This window comes from Falco punctatus, assembly GCF_963210335.1.
Source record: "Falco punctatus genome assembly, chromosome: 2".
Taxonomy (NCBI): domain Eukaryota; kingdom Metazoa; phylum Chordata; class Aves; order Falconiformes; family Falconidae; genus Falco; species Falco punctatus.
Window position 1 is genome coordinate 74,515,102 of NC_137581.1, and position 14,410 is coordinate 74,529,511.

Here is a 14,410-nt window from a genome sequence, read left to right on the forward strand (position 1 = left end):
CTTATGCCCATCTGTTGAAGTTATGCTTGTTAAGACTAAATCATCTAAACGAAAACATCCTCACAAGTAGAATAATTACTAAATAAAAGAAGGTTGTTCTTTCACTTGTACGCTCAATGAAATACCATGGGTCTCATTCCATATTGCTACAATGCAGATAACAGAGCAGAAAATAGGGTGCTTACACTTAAGCCTTTTACTGTCAGAATTTTACCTAAAAAACGTGAAATTATTTACATTTCATGTTCTTCCACGCTTTTCTAGAACAGTTGCAACTGGCTCCCTCAACACAGAATAATTAAGACTTTCAGCTTATAAATTGTGGGGGAAAATATTTCTCTTATTTCTGAAGCCCATCTACTTTTGTGACCTAAAATGTTTGAATAGATCACTTCAGACATAACGATCCTATGGATACTAACCTTTGAAGCACAACCAAAGACAAAATGGACGTGTAGAAAATGAAAACTTATGGTTTGGATTTAAAGAAGTTCTGCATATACATCCCACTGCAAAATACCATTCTTTAAAGGATATTTAAAGAGACACACTTACGATGCCTGCATTTCTAGTGGTTCTGAAGACAGAGCATGCAAAATGGATCACTTTTAGAGATTAAATCCCTAAATCTATATTTGGACGCCTAACTCAAGGAGTTAGTGCAGAGGGTCTGAAGGCTCCTTTTTAGGCCACATTTTATATCATTTTCATCTTAGCCTAAAAATAAATGTAAAATGAATGAATCATTTTGTAGTCTTGGTGTTTGCAGACATCATCCAGCAGTGTTACCTTCTGGACGATCCTCTTCTCAGGGTGGTCAACCAGCCCAGGGAAGGAGCAGGATCAGGGGAAAAGCCCTGGCCCGTTCCCTTCCTTCAGGCACTCGCAGACCAGAAAACAGCCCCAGCAATACAAAAACACCAGGAAAACAATCCAGAGGAATCGGTTTTCCCTCTGCAGAGTACAGCAACGTTCCTGAACAGCCTAGAGAAAGGGCAGAAGTGCAGCCAACAGACCAACACTGCAGGCTGAGCTGAACCCCTCACTGTAGGAAGAGTTTACCAGTCTCTGCATACGACAACCAACTTCAGACGTGCATGGATCCTGTCCCTGGGTAAAAAAAGAATTTTATATTCCATCAGCTCTAATATGCATTGCCAAAAAAGGCACAAAAAGTATACGCAACGGTCCCAACAACTGACAAATATTTTCCAGCATTATCTGTGAATTTCCATCTTCAATAAGAACTGTGAAATCTTTGCAAACATCAGCCAAAGGAATGAAGAGGAGGTGGGGTGGAGTGGGCAGGACATGAACAAGGCGGTTAGTCTGTTTGCAGGACAACAAAAGAACCAGTTCATGCGAGCACTTTAAGTTCACCTGGGGATTGCATCATACCTTCAGATACAACATGCACACGGTTGCTCTTTACCTATCTCATTTCTCTGACCAGGCACGCAGAAATCTCCCAGCAGCAATGCCAGTCGCACATCTGCAACACTACAGGGTAAACGAAATATCACCCTCAACCTACTGCTCATGCAGAGCAGTCAGCAAACCACATACAGCATAGGTGAACTTCTGCCTACTTTCACTGCCTCTTGAAAGCACGCAGGTGACGTTCTCCTATTCTTACACTTCAAATAGAAGAGCCCCACAGCAAATAACACAGCGAAGATCAGCACCACTGTTCACGCTGCTGGCACAGGAAAGAGAACGGGGCTTAAAATCAGGGGTGCTAAAAGATACATACCACACACAGAAGGCTCCACTCATCTGCAAGACTCGCTCTTTCTCACCACAGCACTAGCTCCTTTGGGACCTGCCAGATTTACGATCAGTGGCAAATCCTTGGATTGCATGTGAATGTATATCTGTGGTAGACCGGCGAGGCTGCATCAAAGTGTCATTCAGAAACAGCCATTTCAGCCCAGGCTCCCACATGCTACAGGGACATTACAGTAACAGCTTGTTCTTCCTCCCTGCCTTGTTACTGAAAACTCTTCCTTGGCCATTTGGGAGCACAGGGGTTTGCAGCTAACAGAGCTTACCACCAGCAGCACAGAAACATCAACAAGTGTGTAAATTACTTGTTTCACAGCATCTGAAATGTCAGATTACTGGAAGGTTAATCATTTAGTATTTTTAAATGCTGTCAGGAATTCAGACAGGAATTGCAGGTTCCCGTTACAATTTCAGTAGTTTTCCTAGATGGATCCACTTCTTCTTTGTTCTCATCAATTAAGCGATAGCATTTTGCAGATTTAATTGTCGCTAAATTCCTTCTGTTCATGAGTTCTGCTGTGTGCTCAAGAAACTTGAATTTGGTGCTAAACCAGAGTGCTTCCCAGAGTACAAACTCACAGCAGACTGAACTACCACCATAAAACAGAACTGTGCGTTGTTTGCAAAAGCACTTTATTTCTCGCTCACACACACACCAGAAAGCCATGTTTGAGAACGTGAAGGTTTCCCTTGGAGCAAAGCATTCATGACACAGGACAGAATGTTTCTGGCATGAGCTTTCCTGATGCTGACTTGACATCTTCCTTGTTATGACTGTAAATTCCTATCACTGTAAACCTCACCAATGACTCATGAGAAAAAAAGCACATTAAAAAAAAAACAAGGGAGAATGGAACACTTTTAGTGGTGGTGTCTGTAAACACAGAGATACACAGAGACACAAAATGTCTCAAATTCAAAAGCAAAGCAGGGCCCATTGCAGAAATAAAAGATTAATTTCTCATTCCTGACTGCAAGTATTTGGGGACAAAGACGTATGCTGAAAATTGTATGTAATCAAAGAAATCGCCACTTTAAAAATAACTTTACTGTGCATTGTTTGGGGAATCACTGTCGAACAGGATATCACGCGCATGCAGCTATGGACAAATAGAGTCACACCTTCAGTGTACAAAGTAAACCAAAGGGATTAATTCTCTACAGATATATCCAAATAAAGCATTATACTATCATGAAGATTTACAGATGCATTTTAATTAGTCTTCTACCTAAAAGCATTAAAATAACAACATTTCTTATTTATTAGAAATGGAAGTATCCCCTCCTGCCTCTGCTGTACTCAAAAACAGGACTACCGTACCGCTTCTGACAGCTGAATGTGTGTGTACCTCTGGCCACGGTATTTATACCTGTAAAACCACTGTAAATGCTATCCCTAATCTCCAAAATATCAAATAGGAACTGCAGCTTTACTCTCTGTAGAAAACCTTTACTTGAATGCCACAGAACACTCTTTTCTATGTGAGTATTAAACACGTAACTATTTGAATAGTTCACAAAAGTTCCCAGGCACAACTTCAGCCTAAAGCACGAACTAGTATCATGTTAAGATATTTACCTTAAAAACCCAAACAACCAGAGCCGCACAGATCCTGTTTCTATCCTGACATGCAGTAAGGACCACTACTGCTTACTATGTCTTTGACTCCAAGCTTATTTTCCTAGCTGTGTTGAGCCCAATTCCGCAGCATCTTCCCCTGCCACGTAGGCAACTTTTGGTACAACTGAGCGATGTGCTCAACTGTACATCACCCCGGGGGGAAGAATTGATGGCTCTGCCTTTACACAGCATGGCACAGGTGCTGTAGCCCCAGTGGACAGGAATAAGGAACTAGTTTAAACCCATTTTAAACCGAGGTTTACCTGCTCTCCAGGAACGGTGTCTCTGCAAGAGAACCCCACACTGGGGAGCAGGGCTTCTCCCACCCAGCACTCTGCCCAGACAGGGCCAGGGAGAGAGACAGGACAGAGGAACAGGATTTTGCAAATTCAAGTCACTGGAAAAAAGTCCTAATTGTAAAGCATGGAAACCAGCACACATGTGCAGCAAGTACCAGTCTTTTCAACATCTCTGAAAAAAAATACATCTGATCCCCACTTCAAAGCATTGCAGATGGCAGCATCACTTTTGTGAACACTAACCTTTTCTTCTGGCAGAAAGGTAAGTCAACAGCACCTTGTGCATAAATGTCAGTGTAATGCTCAAAAATCGTAATATTGACATCTCTGAGATTGAGGACTCTCATTTAAAAATCTTCTGCAACAGCCTTTGCATTTTTTATAAGTTATAAATCGAATTTTATCTCGTAATATTGACATCTCTGAGGTTGAGGGACTCATCTGAAAATTTTCTGCAACAGCCTTTGCATTTTTAAAAAGTTATAAATCAAATTTTATCACTAAAAATGTTTTTAAAACACAAGGCAAGCTGGAAGATGGTGTTTTGCTTTGGGGTTTTTTTTTTATAGTAAACTCAGTTCCCTTGTGGCATTTTAACCCAGCTGCAGGGGCACTGAAAATGACTGTAGAAGCAGTAAAAATCTATTTAATTGATTTTTATTGTTCAACCTAAAGAAAATGCTTTTGTATGTAAAAATGACAGCATTATACAGCAACTGTAGGGATGTTTTGAAATTCAAGTTTAAATAGCATAAAGCCATTAGACATTTTACTTTACTGATTTGCTTTTAAGGCAGACATAAAATTATACTGTATCTTTAAGTTCTTCCTACAGCACCAAATAATGTTAATTTAAAAAGCAAAACCAACTTTGGTAATTTCCCTACATCCCCTAAAAACAAACACATCCTGAATTTAGCAGAAGACTAGTAATTTGTAGGAAATATGGTGAGACAGACAATATAATCTTGGCTTAGGTAAAAACAAAAAAAAATAACAAAAAAAAAAAAAAAAAAAAAAAAACAGAAAAAAAGAAATAAAGAAAAATGGAAAAAAAAAATTAAAAAGCAAAAAAAATGAAGCTACAAAACATAACAAATCAGAAGCCAAAGCAAAAGAGGCTTCTCAGCATAGCCAAAAAGACCGCCTAGACTACATAGCACTGCACCACCAGAACCCAGATTTCCAGACCTTCAAAAAGACATCATCCCCTAAGAAGGACACTCAGAAATGGAGACCACTGAAAGGAGTATGACGTGCAGAGACTAAAATGCTTTTTTTCCAGTGCAAATTTCCTATAGCCAGTTGTTATAGAATATGTAAAATATACCACTTCTGTGTTCAAATTCGTATGCTTCCCCTCCTTCAGAAATGATGTCTTCAGGCAGACCCTTCTTTTTAAGCTATCACACAAAAAGGACAAGATCATGAGCTACATGCCACTTTTCAGAAGTACTACAAAATATTACAAGTAACCAATTAGCGTTTCTTCTGCTTTTCATATTCCTGCCTGCACACAATGCTCCTTTAAAGCTAACTGGACCACCATGACATTAATTAAGAAAACCCTCTAAATTAATCTAACACACTGCTGTGATAGAAATTTAAAATAATGCACCCTTTCCACAAATAATCCAGAACTTTATTCCATCCATTTAAACCAAGGCATCTTAGACATGGTTTTCTGGAAAAATTCACCTTTTCAACTTCAGTTTGGTTTGAGGTTTTGGTTTTGTCTTCATGGTAATCTCTGACAGCAAAGAGGCAAAATACCTGCACAGAGGTTGGTCAGTCCCACAAAACTCCCTTTAGTTACGTTGTTAACCCTCAGAAACCTTGCCTACCCCACTGAATATTAATCCTGAATTGGAAATACTTAGCTGGTGGCCAAAGGCAATTCTATTGGTATAAAGTACGTAGTTTGAGAGCTTGTTTAAAAAATCACTTTTCCAGCATGAAAACACACAAAAGCTGAAGTTCCTTTATCGCCCCTCCAAAAAGATGTCTCAGCTGTACCGAAGAGAAAAGGAAACATTCGGCTGTGGATTCAAATTAGCTGTCAAGAAACACAAACATAAATCTGACTTAATAGCATAATTTGGAAATGTGTTCTGGGCCCACCCTTGGCAATAACACCAGGGTTTAACTCATGTTGTAGCAATATTTAAAACAGCTCTGCAACTTTGGTTCTCCACCCAACTAAACAACAGAAAATTATGTTGTTAAATGAAAAACACCACACGTATTTAAGCGAGAGAAACCATCTAAACTTCTGACATTTTTCATCTTCATTTTTTTTTAATCCAAAAGATTTGTACAGCATTTTTTTTTAAATAACTTACAGGATCAAAAGGAAAATAAATGCATAGCTTCAAAACCTTAGAATATAACCTCCCCTTGTTGCGGAAGAGTTCAAAGTCATAAAGTGCTGCAGATATGAACACACATCAGACAAATAATCTAGTAACTAACTTATTTTTCTGGTTTATTTAACAATATTCCAGGCTTAGAACATTAAATAAAAATCTCACAGACAATGGGTAGGACTAACAATGGCTTTGTTGTTGTTTTTTTTTTTCCTTTTTCTTCTCCTTTTTTTTTTAAAAAGAATGCTGACACACATCAATTGAACCGACTACAGTTTTATTTTGGATACCAAAAAATAAAAAGAAGCTGGAAAGAAAAGAGTAGTGCATTGCACCGATCTCAGTAAAACTGCTTGTAAGCATCACTGCGTATGTTTAGCCCTAGAAGGACAAAGATGCAAACAGGAGATGGATGCTGTTAAGAGGGGCAGGCTGAACACAGACCAGGGGAGCGGTGCTCTGGGCTCTGCCTTGGTTGTGAGGGCACGGCTTTGAATTATGCTCACGTGAGACAGGATCCACACACCTCACACTAACATTTGCGCAGCTTCTTGAGGGCTAGCAGCAGTGGTAGCAGGCGGAGGTGGTGTGAGGGGACACAACTGACACCAGCTGGTACTCAACGGATGTAAAAACCAAGAGGTCTTCCTGGCAGACTGCAGGGGTGTCACAGGAGCTCAGATAACATCAAAAAGGGACCTCCTGTATCTCGCTCCCTTCCATAACTTGATTTTTCTACCCTCACGGACAGCCTATATATCTGCGGGAGTTTAGGCCAAGCCTGTGTTTTGTACCTTGGGCAATCACATACACCTCCTCAGTGGGTGTGGAGAGTAGCAAGATCCAACGGGATGCACTCTGTGTGTACTTTGTGCAAGTGCAAATTAATTTTCAGGGGGCTAGAGAGTGAAAACCCAGGCCTACTGACAGCCAAACAGCGGCCACAGCACCTGTTAAATGCATTTTTCCCAGGATTAAACATGCCAGGTAGTTCATGGCTATTTACTTCAGTGCTCCTTTACTCTAACCTCTGCCCTTCCTCCCCACCCACCCACCCCTTCCTACTACCTACAAAGAACACAAGGCCTCAAACTTGCAAAAACTATTAAACCATAATATAAACAAGCAGTCTGGCAATAGATTCAATTCTATCACAATTCTCATTTTTCTGTGTTCCTCCTGGCTGGGCCCTTTCTACAACCAATTGTCTATGGTCACCATCATGATGAAAAAACCCAACTTCTTCCTCTAGAACAGTACTGGCCAGTCTTCAACAGACCTCTCTGGAAAGATTGTGCTTGACAGTCATAGACTATAGCCAAGGTGGGGGGCGAGACACCAGTAACAAAAACAAAACCCCAAAAACCTTTTGACTGTTAACTGGAAAATGCCAAGATGTCCTCCTCTGCACCTCAGGGAAAAATGCTGGCTGCTATCCCACTCTGTGCCAAGCGTGAACTCTAATCTTGTTTATGATGTGTATTTCATAAAGAGATGGGGGGGCTGGGGATGGTTTTCTTTCTTTTTCTTGTTTGCCGAGTTCTCAAAAAGGCTTAAAACACTTAAGCGTAGAGACATGAAGGAGCAATTACAATACACAACAACTAATCAGAAACAGTACTCAAACATTAGACTGGACGGGACTAAAGTCCACTCTACAAACTGAACCAAAAAGAGGAGAAAAAAAAAAAGATGGTTTAAGTGCTAACGTAATAAGAAACAATCCTAAAGACTCACTAAATACATGTGGGGAAATGGAAGGGTCCCCTTCTTTTAAATATATTTACATAATAGTAAAGCTTTTTATTTTGCTTTTCTTGCCAACAAAATTTTCTAGCTACCCTGGGCAAAGTCCCCATTTAAATTAAGAGGTTAAGGATTTTGTAACTTAGACAGAATGTTAGACCCGCAGCCCGTACACGTCTCCCCAAACCCTCCTTCCCTCCCTCTCTCCGCCACTGCCGCTGAGGGGCCGATACCTTGCCCGCTTCGCACCGCATGGCATCAGCCATAACGTAACAAAGCCAAGGTAACACAACGCCACCTCAACCCTGCACACTTCGTCACCACTTTGTCAAAGCGCAAGAGACTACAATCAGGGCTTGCCTAGACACATACACACACACACAAAAAAAAAGTTTTGCCATTTAGCTGCTGCAGTTAAATGGTAAAACCAGACTAACGTGGACACAACAATACCAGTTTAGAAGTGTTTATACCATTTACACCGCACTGGAAAGGAGAATAACTTATCCCAGTATAAGTGCATCCACACTACAGCCTATGCCAGCACAGTATCAGTTAAAATAAAAATACATCAGTCCCCTAATTGACAGAAATATACCAGCTGAACTTTTCTGGCATAGACCAGGCCTAAGACATGAGGTAGTGAAAACAGAAAATCAGGCTCAAGATATTTTTTTTTTTCATTTCATAGCATTGATACACTCTAAAAATATCCACTGCTCAGATTTATGGATTTTAAAAATGTTTTAAAATCCAAAATTTAAAGCTAACATCCTGAGTCACACAGGATTCACAAACAGAGGCGTAAATCTTAAAAACTCCCTTGCTCAGGGTCCTAATTCAAGAAAATATTTTTGTGATAGAAAGCACATAAGCATGTGTTTGTCTCCCACTGAAGCAAGTGGAAAGGAAACACATGGGTAAGTGCTTTCTGAAATCTGGGCCACAGTCAGAAATCACGGTCTTTGTAGAATTTATTTCCTCATTCATTTCAGTGCTGTTTAATCACAAGTCATTCATGTTTTAAGACAGTGGGGAAAACATAGACAATGGAAGCTAAATCAAGTTTGTTACAACTGTTCAATATTTACAGCATTCAAAGCATAAAACAGAAGTATTTTTGGTAACTTAAGACAAATACTTTTTTCTTTGTTATTAACTGTACCGCAGCAGTCCTGTTAAACAAACCCACTGTCTCTGATATTAAAGAAATTGTTGTTTACATTTACCGAGTCATTTAAATTAAAAATCTGTTCCTGTTCCAAACCCCACTCTCCTTCGTCTTCGTCCTCCGGTTCAGCCTCAGACCCATTCCGACTGTTTTCGTACAAAAAGATCTGCTCATCCACATGAGCCGGCGCTAACCGGTTTCTCTTTGCACTTACAACATTAGCAGATGAACCAAAGAGGCGTTCAGGGAAGACCCTTGTGGCCAGAATACACCAGTATTTTTGAAGAACCTTTGGTAAAACTGGAAATAGCGCTAGTCTGTCAGACCACCACTTCAGTGGGTCTTCATTTAAACCAAGGACCTTTTGTGACTTGAAGTTGCTCAGCTCCTCAACGATTTGAGCATGCCATTCCTCCTGGTCTTCCACACCTCCTGTCTGGCAAAAGATCTCTGCGAGCATGTTGTTGATGACACTGGTAGGAGGAGGAGTAGAGGAGATGATGATTTTTTTTACAGGGGGCTCTTCTGAAACTGTGAAGAATTTCTCTTCAGTCCTAAAGGTATTTTCTTTTACTTTCTCCAGCAGGCTTTTTGCTTCTTCCACCACTCTGTTTTCAACCTGCTGCCGCTCAAAGGCTGAAAGAAAAGGCAGTTTTTTGTAGCGAGGATCCAAGAAAGTTGCAACATTGAGGAACATGTCTATCTCAGGGGTGTGCTGGTAGGTGGTTGACAATTCTTTAGCAATCACCTCCTTTGCCATGCTGATTTCCTTCAAATCATTCTCTTTGATGTTCAGGGTAGTATTCAGAAGCATGTGGAGAAGTGGCTTCACCATACTTATCGTTGGGTACTTTGAAGCAGACATCATCTCTGCGACCTGCTTGAAAGGCTGCAGCAGCTCCACCAGCCCTTCAATTGTATTCCACTCACTGGATTCCAGCATGAGGTGGTGGTTGTTGCTGTCCTCCACGAGAACAGCCGCAATGACAAACTGCTGCTCCTTGAGGCGCTGCAGCATAGCGAGTGTGCTTCCCCACCAGGAAACCCGGTCGCTTACCAGCATGCAGTGGAGGATATTCTGCTGCTTCTGCTTCTCACTCAGCATGTACATCGCAACTGTAGACTGCTGAAAATACTCCACCAGTTTTCGGCACCTGGCAAGAAGGCTGCAGAGTTTGGGGAGCTGAAAAGCTTGTTGTATTCCTGCGTTAAAAGTGTGCCCCAAACAAGGCATCTGTACGGGAATATCTAGAAGGGAGCAAGCTTTCACAATGTCTTTACTATAATCTGTTGTAGCACCAAAGACTTTTGTATTGATCCCCCACTCAATGAATGTTTCATAAAGGACTCTCGTAATAGTCTCTGCAGTATTATCCTCAGGTACTTCAAATGTTTTTAAACACCGCGAGTTCACAGCCAGGCAGTTGGCAGGACTGCTGCTGAGAAAGTGAACCGCGACAGTTACGTATGACCTGTTCTGGTTTTCACTCCTCCACATGTCTGTGGATATGCCACACCACAGAACCTCAGTGAGCTCTTTCAGCACAATTTCTCTAATGGCATTGTACTTTTCGGGAATAGCTTTTGTACAGAAGTACTTCCGGCTCGGAAGTTCATACCTGGGGTCTGCTGTTCTCAAGAGGGCCTTGAAGGTGGGTTCATCCACGATAGAGGCAGGATACATGCCCTCACAAATTAAGCTGATGACTGCAGATGTCAGTTCCTGATGCTTTTTGTTTTCATAGTTCTGGTAGGTCTTCATGATGAGGCTATCTTGCACAACCTGCTGTGATGATTCCGGCTTGATTTTTGAAAATGCGGTGGCAAAGGCTTCCCTCATTTGCTCAGTGTTACTTTTCACAAATTCGCAGAATTCATCGGGGTGATTTTTCTCAAGGTGGTAGGAAAGGTTGGACGTGTTTCCTGAATAGGCGATCTGTGCCATGCAAATACGGCAGTAGATCTTCTTCCACTGTAATATGCATCCTTCTGCATTGGTATCAAACCCAAAGTACTTCCACACTTTACTCTTTGCTCTCGGGTGAGCCACTAACTTTAGGTCTGATGGGGAACCTTCTAAACTTTTATTCTCCATTGCTTCTTGGCCACCGTCCCACCTTTTGATCCTTCACTCATTAATGAGTACCTGATAAAGGCAGTAAGATAAAGATACAATGAGAAAGCAAAAGTTTGACCACACTTAACTATGTGAAATTAACGTTTCTGCAAACGTATCAAGAAACCTACCTTACTAATTACATTTGCAAATTTAAAGATGAGATTTGCAGGAAGTGTGATCTACAAGAAGCCCATCAGAATGTCAAGAATTTAAAAGATTTTTAATATATCACATTGTGCTGTGAAATTGAGCTAGAAGACCCGAGTAAATCTTGCTTCTCAAATTACATAACTCTGGGTAGAGAAGGGGTACCATCACAAAGCTGACGCACTACTGTCACACAAACTGGTGATCTGCTATAACATTTTCCTGCCTCTTAAGTTATAGTTAGGGCTAGACCAACATCCTCTTGCCTAAGAGTTACTAAACTTCACTGTTAACATTTACTTCAATTGAAACCTGATACTGAAGGAGCAAAGGTTTTATTGTTTGTTTATTTTGAAAGAAGTTTTGTTAGTTGGATCAAACTGTTCCACCATTTGCTTAAAAAACAAAACAAACAAAAAAAAAAACCAGAAAAAAAAACCCCAACTACGATGCAAGTTATAGCATTATCTGCTCTTCTGAAATGTAAAAATGTTTTCTTACTGAAGTAAAAGGAAAAGGAGTTTGAACCTACATGCAGATCAACAATACGCATCTGACACCTTTCCTGTCCTCTTTCTGAAATCAAAGCCATCTCCTGAACTACTAGTTCACAATCATGGTTCCTGGAATAACAGTGCATTATAATTACAGGAAAAGCAGACATGGAAGCACTAATAAATGTTATTATCCACATCAGCTGGAAAATAATTTTGCTGTATTTTCTTCAAAAGGCTGCAGAAGTCAGGAGGGGGTAACACTCTAGATGAGCATGGCGATAAGCCAAGACTTGGCAATCTGTACCTCAGTATCTGCACAGGAAAACATTTCTTGTGCAGTCATGTGCAAGCACTACTTGAGCCCTACAGCGCCTCTGTGCACAGTGCTGGCAGCTGGCACCCACTGGAGCTGATTTTGCTACACCAAAAAGCCAAGCCACAGCAAAGCATGACTGCATGCTGACGCTTCTCCATTTCTTCCACGCCACCACCAGAGCGCCTGTGACAACAAGCCCTTCACCAGGGGCCTGGCCAGGACTGGGAAGAAGGAAGTAAATCAGTTAAACACAGATGCAGCCCCCTTCACAAAAATCCAGGGAAAGAGAGCAGAAGAGAAACATTGGGAGCATCCCTGCAGCCAGCCTGAAAGCAATGGCATTGCTCCTTCTCTGCCCATCAGGAGCTGCTCCTGCACCCAAGCCCAGAAGTCCCTGGGTGGTAAGACTGGCTGGTTGGAGGAGGAAGAAACAATCTGACTTTTTCGCATTGCTGCAAGGGAATATCTCCAAAAAATATGTGTGCAAGCTTCGCTGGTGTGCTTTCTGCTGTTGATGAATATTCCCAAGAAAAGCTATTTTCTCTCTGAACTATAGTTGGTATTTTGCAGCACTTTCTGTATGTCTTGAATGAAAAACCAAAGACAGGTTTACCAAGACTAAGCATATTCATTTAAACATAGCTGTTGGTTCAGAAACAGAACAAGAGATGCAGGGCAAACATTTTACCTAATTTGTTCTGTAGATTTACTTCTGGGTGTAGACCTGGGGGTTTTTCCCCTGAGGGGGGCAATGTTCCGACTACCAGCAATGCCCTCTACAGTGATTCATTCAGTGCCTTTTAAGTTGCCAGAATAAACTATTGATTCAACGTGGTAATGCTCCCTCATTCCAAAGATGTGCCTATCAACACCACCAAGGTATGCAATTCCACAAAAAATGATGATTTTGAAAGACAACGTGGTGTAATGTACAATGATGTAAACCTGCCACAGCATCAGACTGTGCATTGACAAGATATATTGTATCGGTATGTAGTGTTACTGCTTTTAGATCACTCCATTTCAATCCATGACCTGGTATCTCGAGGAGTATAGAGGCTCCCAGAACTTCACTAAATCCTACAGTTTCCTTTGCAGTTACGTGGCAGTTCCTAAAAGCAAGGAGGAAGCCACTGTAATAAAAGAGCTGATGCATCTTTAATATTTAAAATCAGTATGACACACCTTGGATCATAAAAAGTTCATCACACACTGATAAAATACAAGTTATTTTAGAGCAAGGGAGTGTTACAAACTCACCCCACCTTTCATTCTTATGTATGTTACAGCTTTGCCATCGTTGAGCTGGATCTGGCACTTGGCAATAGTGGCACAGAGTAGCATTGCCACAGTTAAGGACATGCCAACATAACACAGCCTTTATTATAATGCTGTAAACCACACTTCAGCTGTTGTAATAGCTCAAATATAAACTGCTAATCATCCCTGTCTCTCCTCCAGTGTTACACAGCATAACTGGTACTATGAAGGGGAAAAAAAAATGGCAAAAACCAAACCAAAAAAACATACCTCCCATTTTTCTATCTGAAAAGGTAAAATTTTCCTCTTTTGGTGAACAGTGCTCATAGCCTAGGCTTGGGAACATCTGGAGTAGCTTCAACTCTGACCCAAACTGGACACCAGCACCTTGCAGAATGAAATCCCTTGTGAATGAAGCACCTCACCGCCTTTGGGAAATCCCACAGCTTATTACAAGGGCAGCTGAAGGAAGTGCTCTCTTTCAGCTTGCTGAACTTTCCATGATAAAAAAACCAGCACTACTTTGGTTTGGCGAAAAACCCTTCTGCACACAGAAGCCTCCAGGCTAACAAGCGTGCCTCTTCCTTTTTCCCTTGAATTCCCACCCACATTGAAACACAGTGCAGGTTTGGAGAAGCTGCTGTTTTCCTCGCCATGCATGCCTTTCCATGTAGCTGGCCAACACCACCAGCTGGTACCAGGGCTGAGGCTTTTAAGAGCCTGCAGACAGGATCCTCTGCTGGCCTCGCAGCGGGCTTAGCTGCCACAGGAGGAGGAGGAGGAAGAAAGGCCCAAGTTTCCTGGCCCTAGCACCTCATCTCTGCTTTCCCTGGGGCAGGTTGTGCTGCCTCCTCACACCTCTCAGACCCCTCTTCACTCTCCTAACACAAACCTGTGACTCCCCTCGCCAGGGCAGGGCCGTAACATTGAAACACCAGCAACTAGATACGTTGCAAAGGGCAACAGTGCTACCCCTTGCACCAGGCAGGGCTCGGTTTCCCCAGTGGCAAAGAAAATAGGTTCAAAACCCACACGAGAGTCACTCGGATTGTGAAACCAAGCATGGGAACGTGAGGAAACGTG

The 14,410-nt window shown here is 41.6% G+C and overlaps 1 protein-coding gene across 4 annotated transcripts in view; it reads right to left on the reverse strand.

Annotated features, from left to right (window-relative positions):
- Window positions 1-14,410, reverse strand: part of ZBED1 (zinc finger BED-type containing 1) — a 180,599-nt gene that overhangs the window by 149,090 nt on the left and 17,099 nt on the right. For 3 of the 4 annotated variants that reach the window (XM_080376061.1, XM_080376063.1, XM_080376062.1), the window contains exon 2: window positions 6,165-11,134. The exons of the other annotated variant lie outside the window; for it this stretch is intronic. In XM_080376061.1, the coding sequence (XP_080232187.1) occupies window positions 8,996-11,083 (2,088 nt within the window). In that variant the 5' untranslated portion in view covers window positions 11,084-11,134 and the 3' untranslated portion in view covers window positions 6,165-8,995. Of the gene's footprint in view, window positions 1-6,164; window positions 11,135-14,410 lie in introns of those variants that run through there. 4 annotated transcript variants of the gene reach the window in all.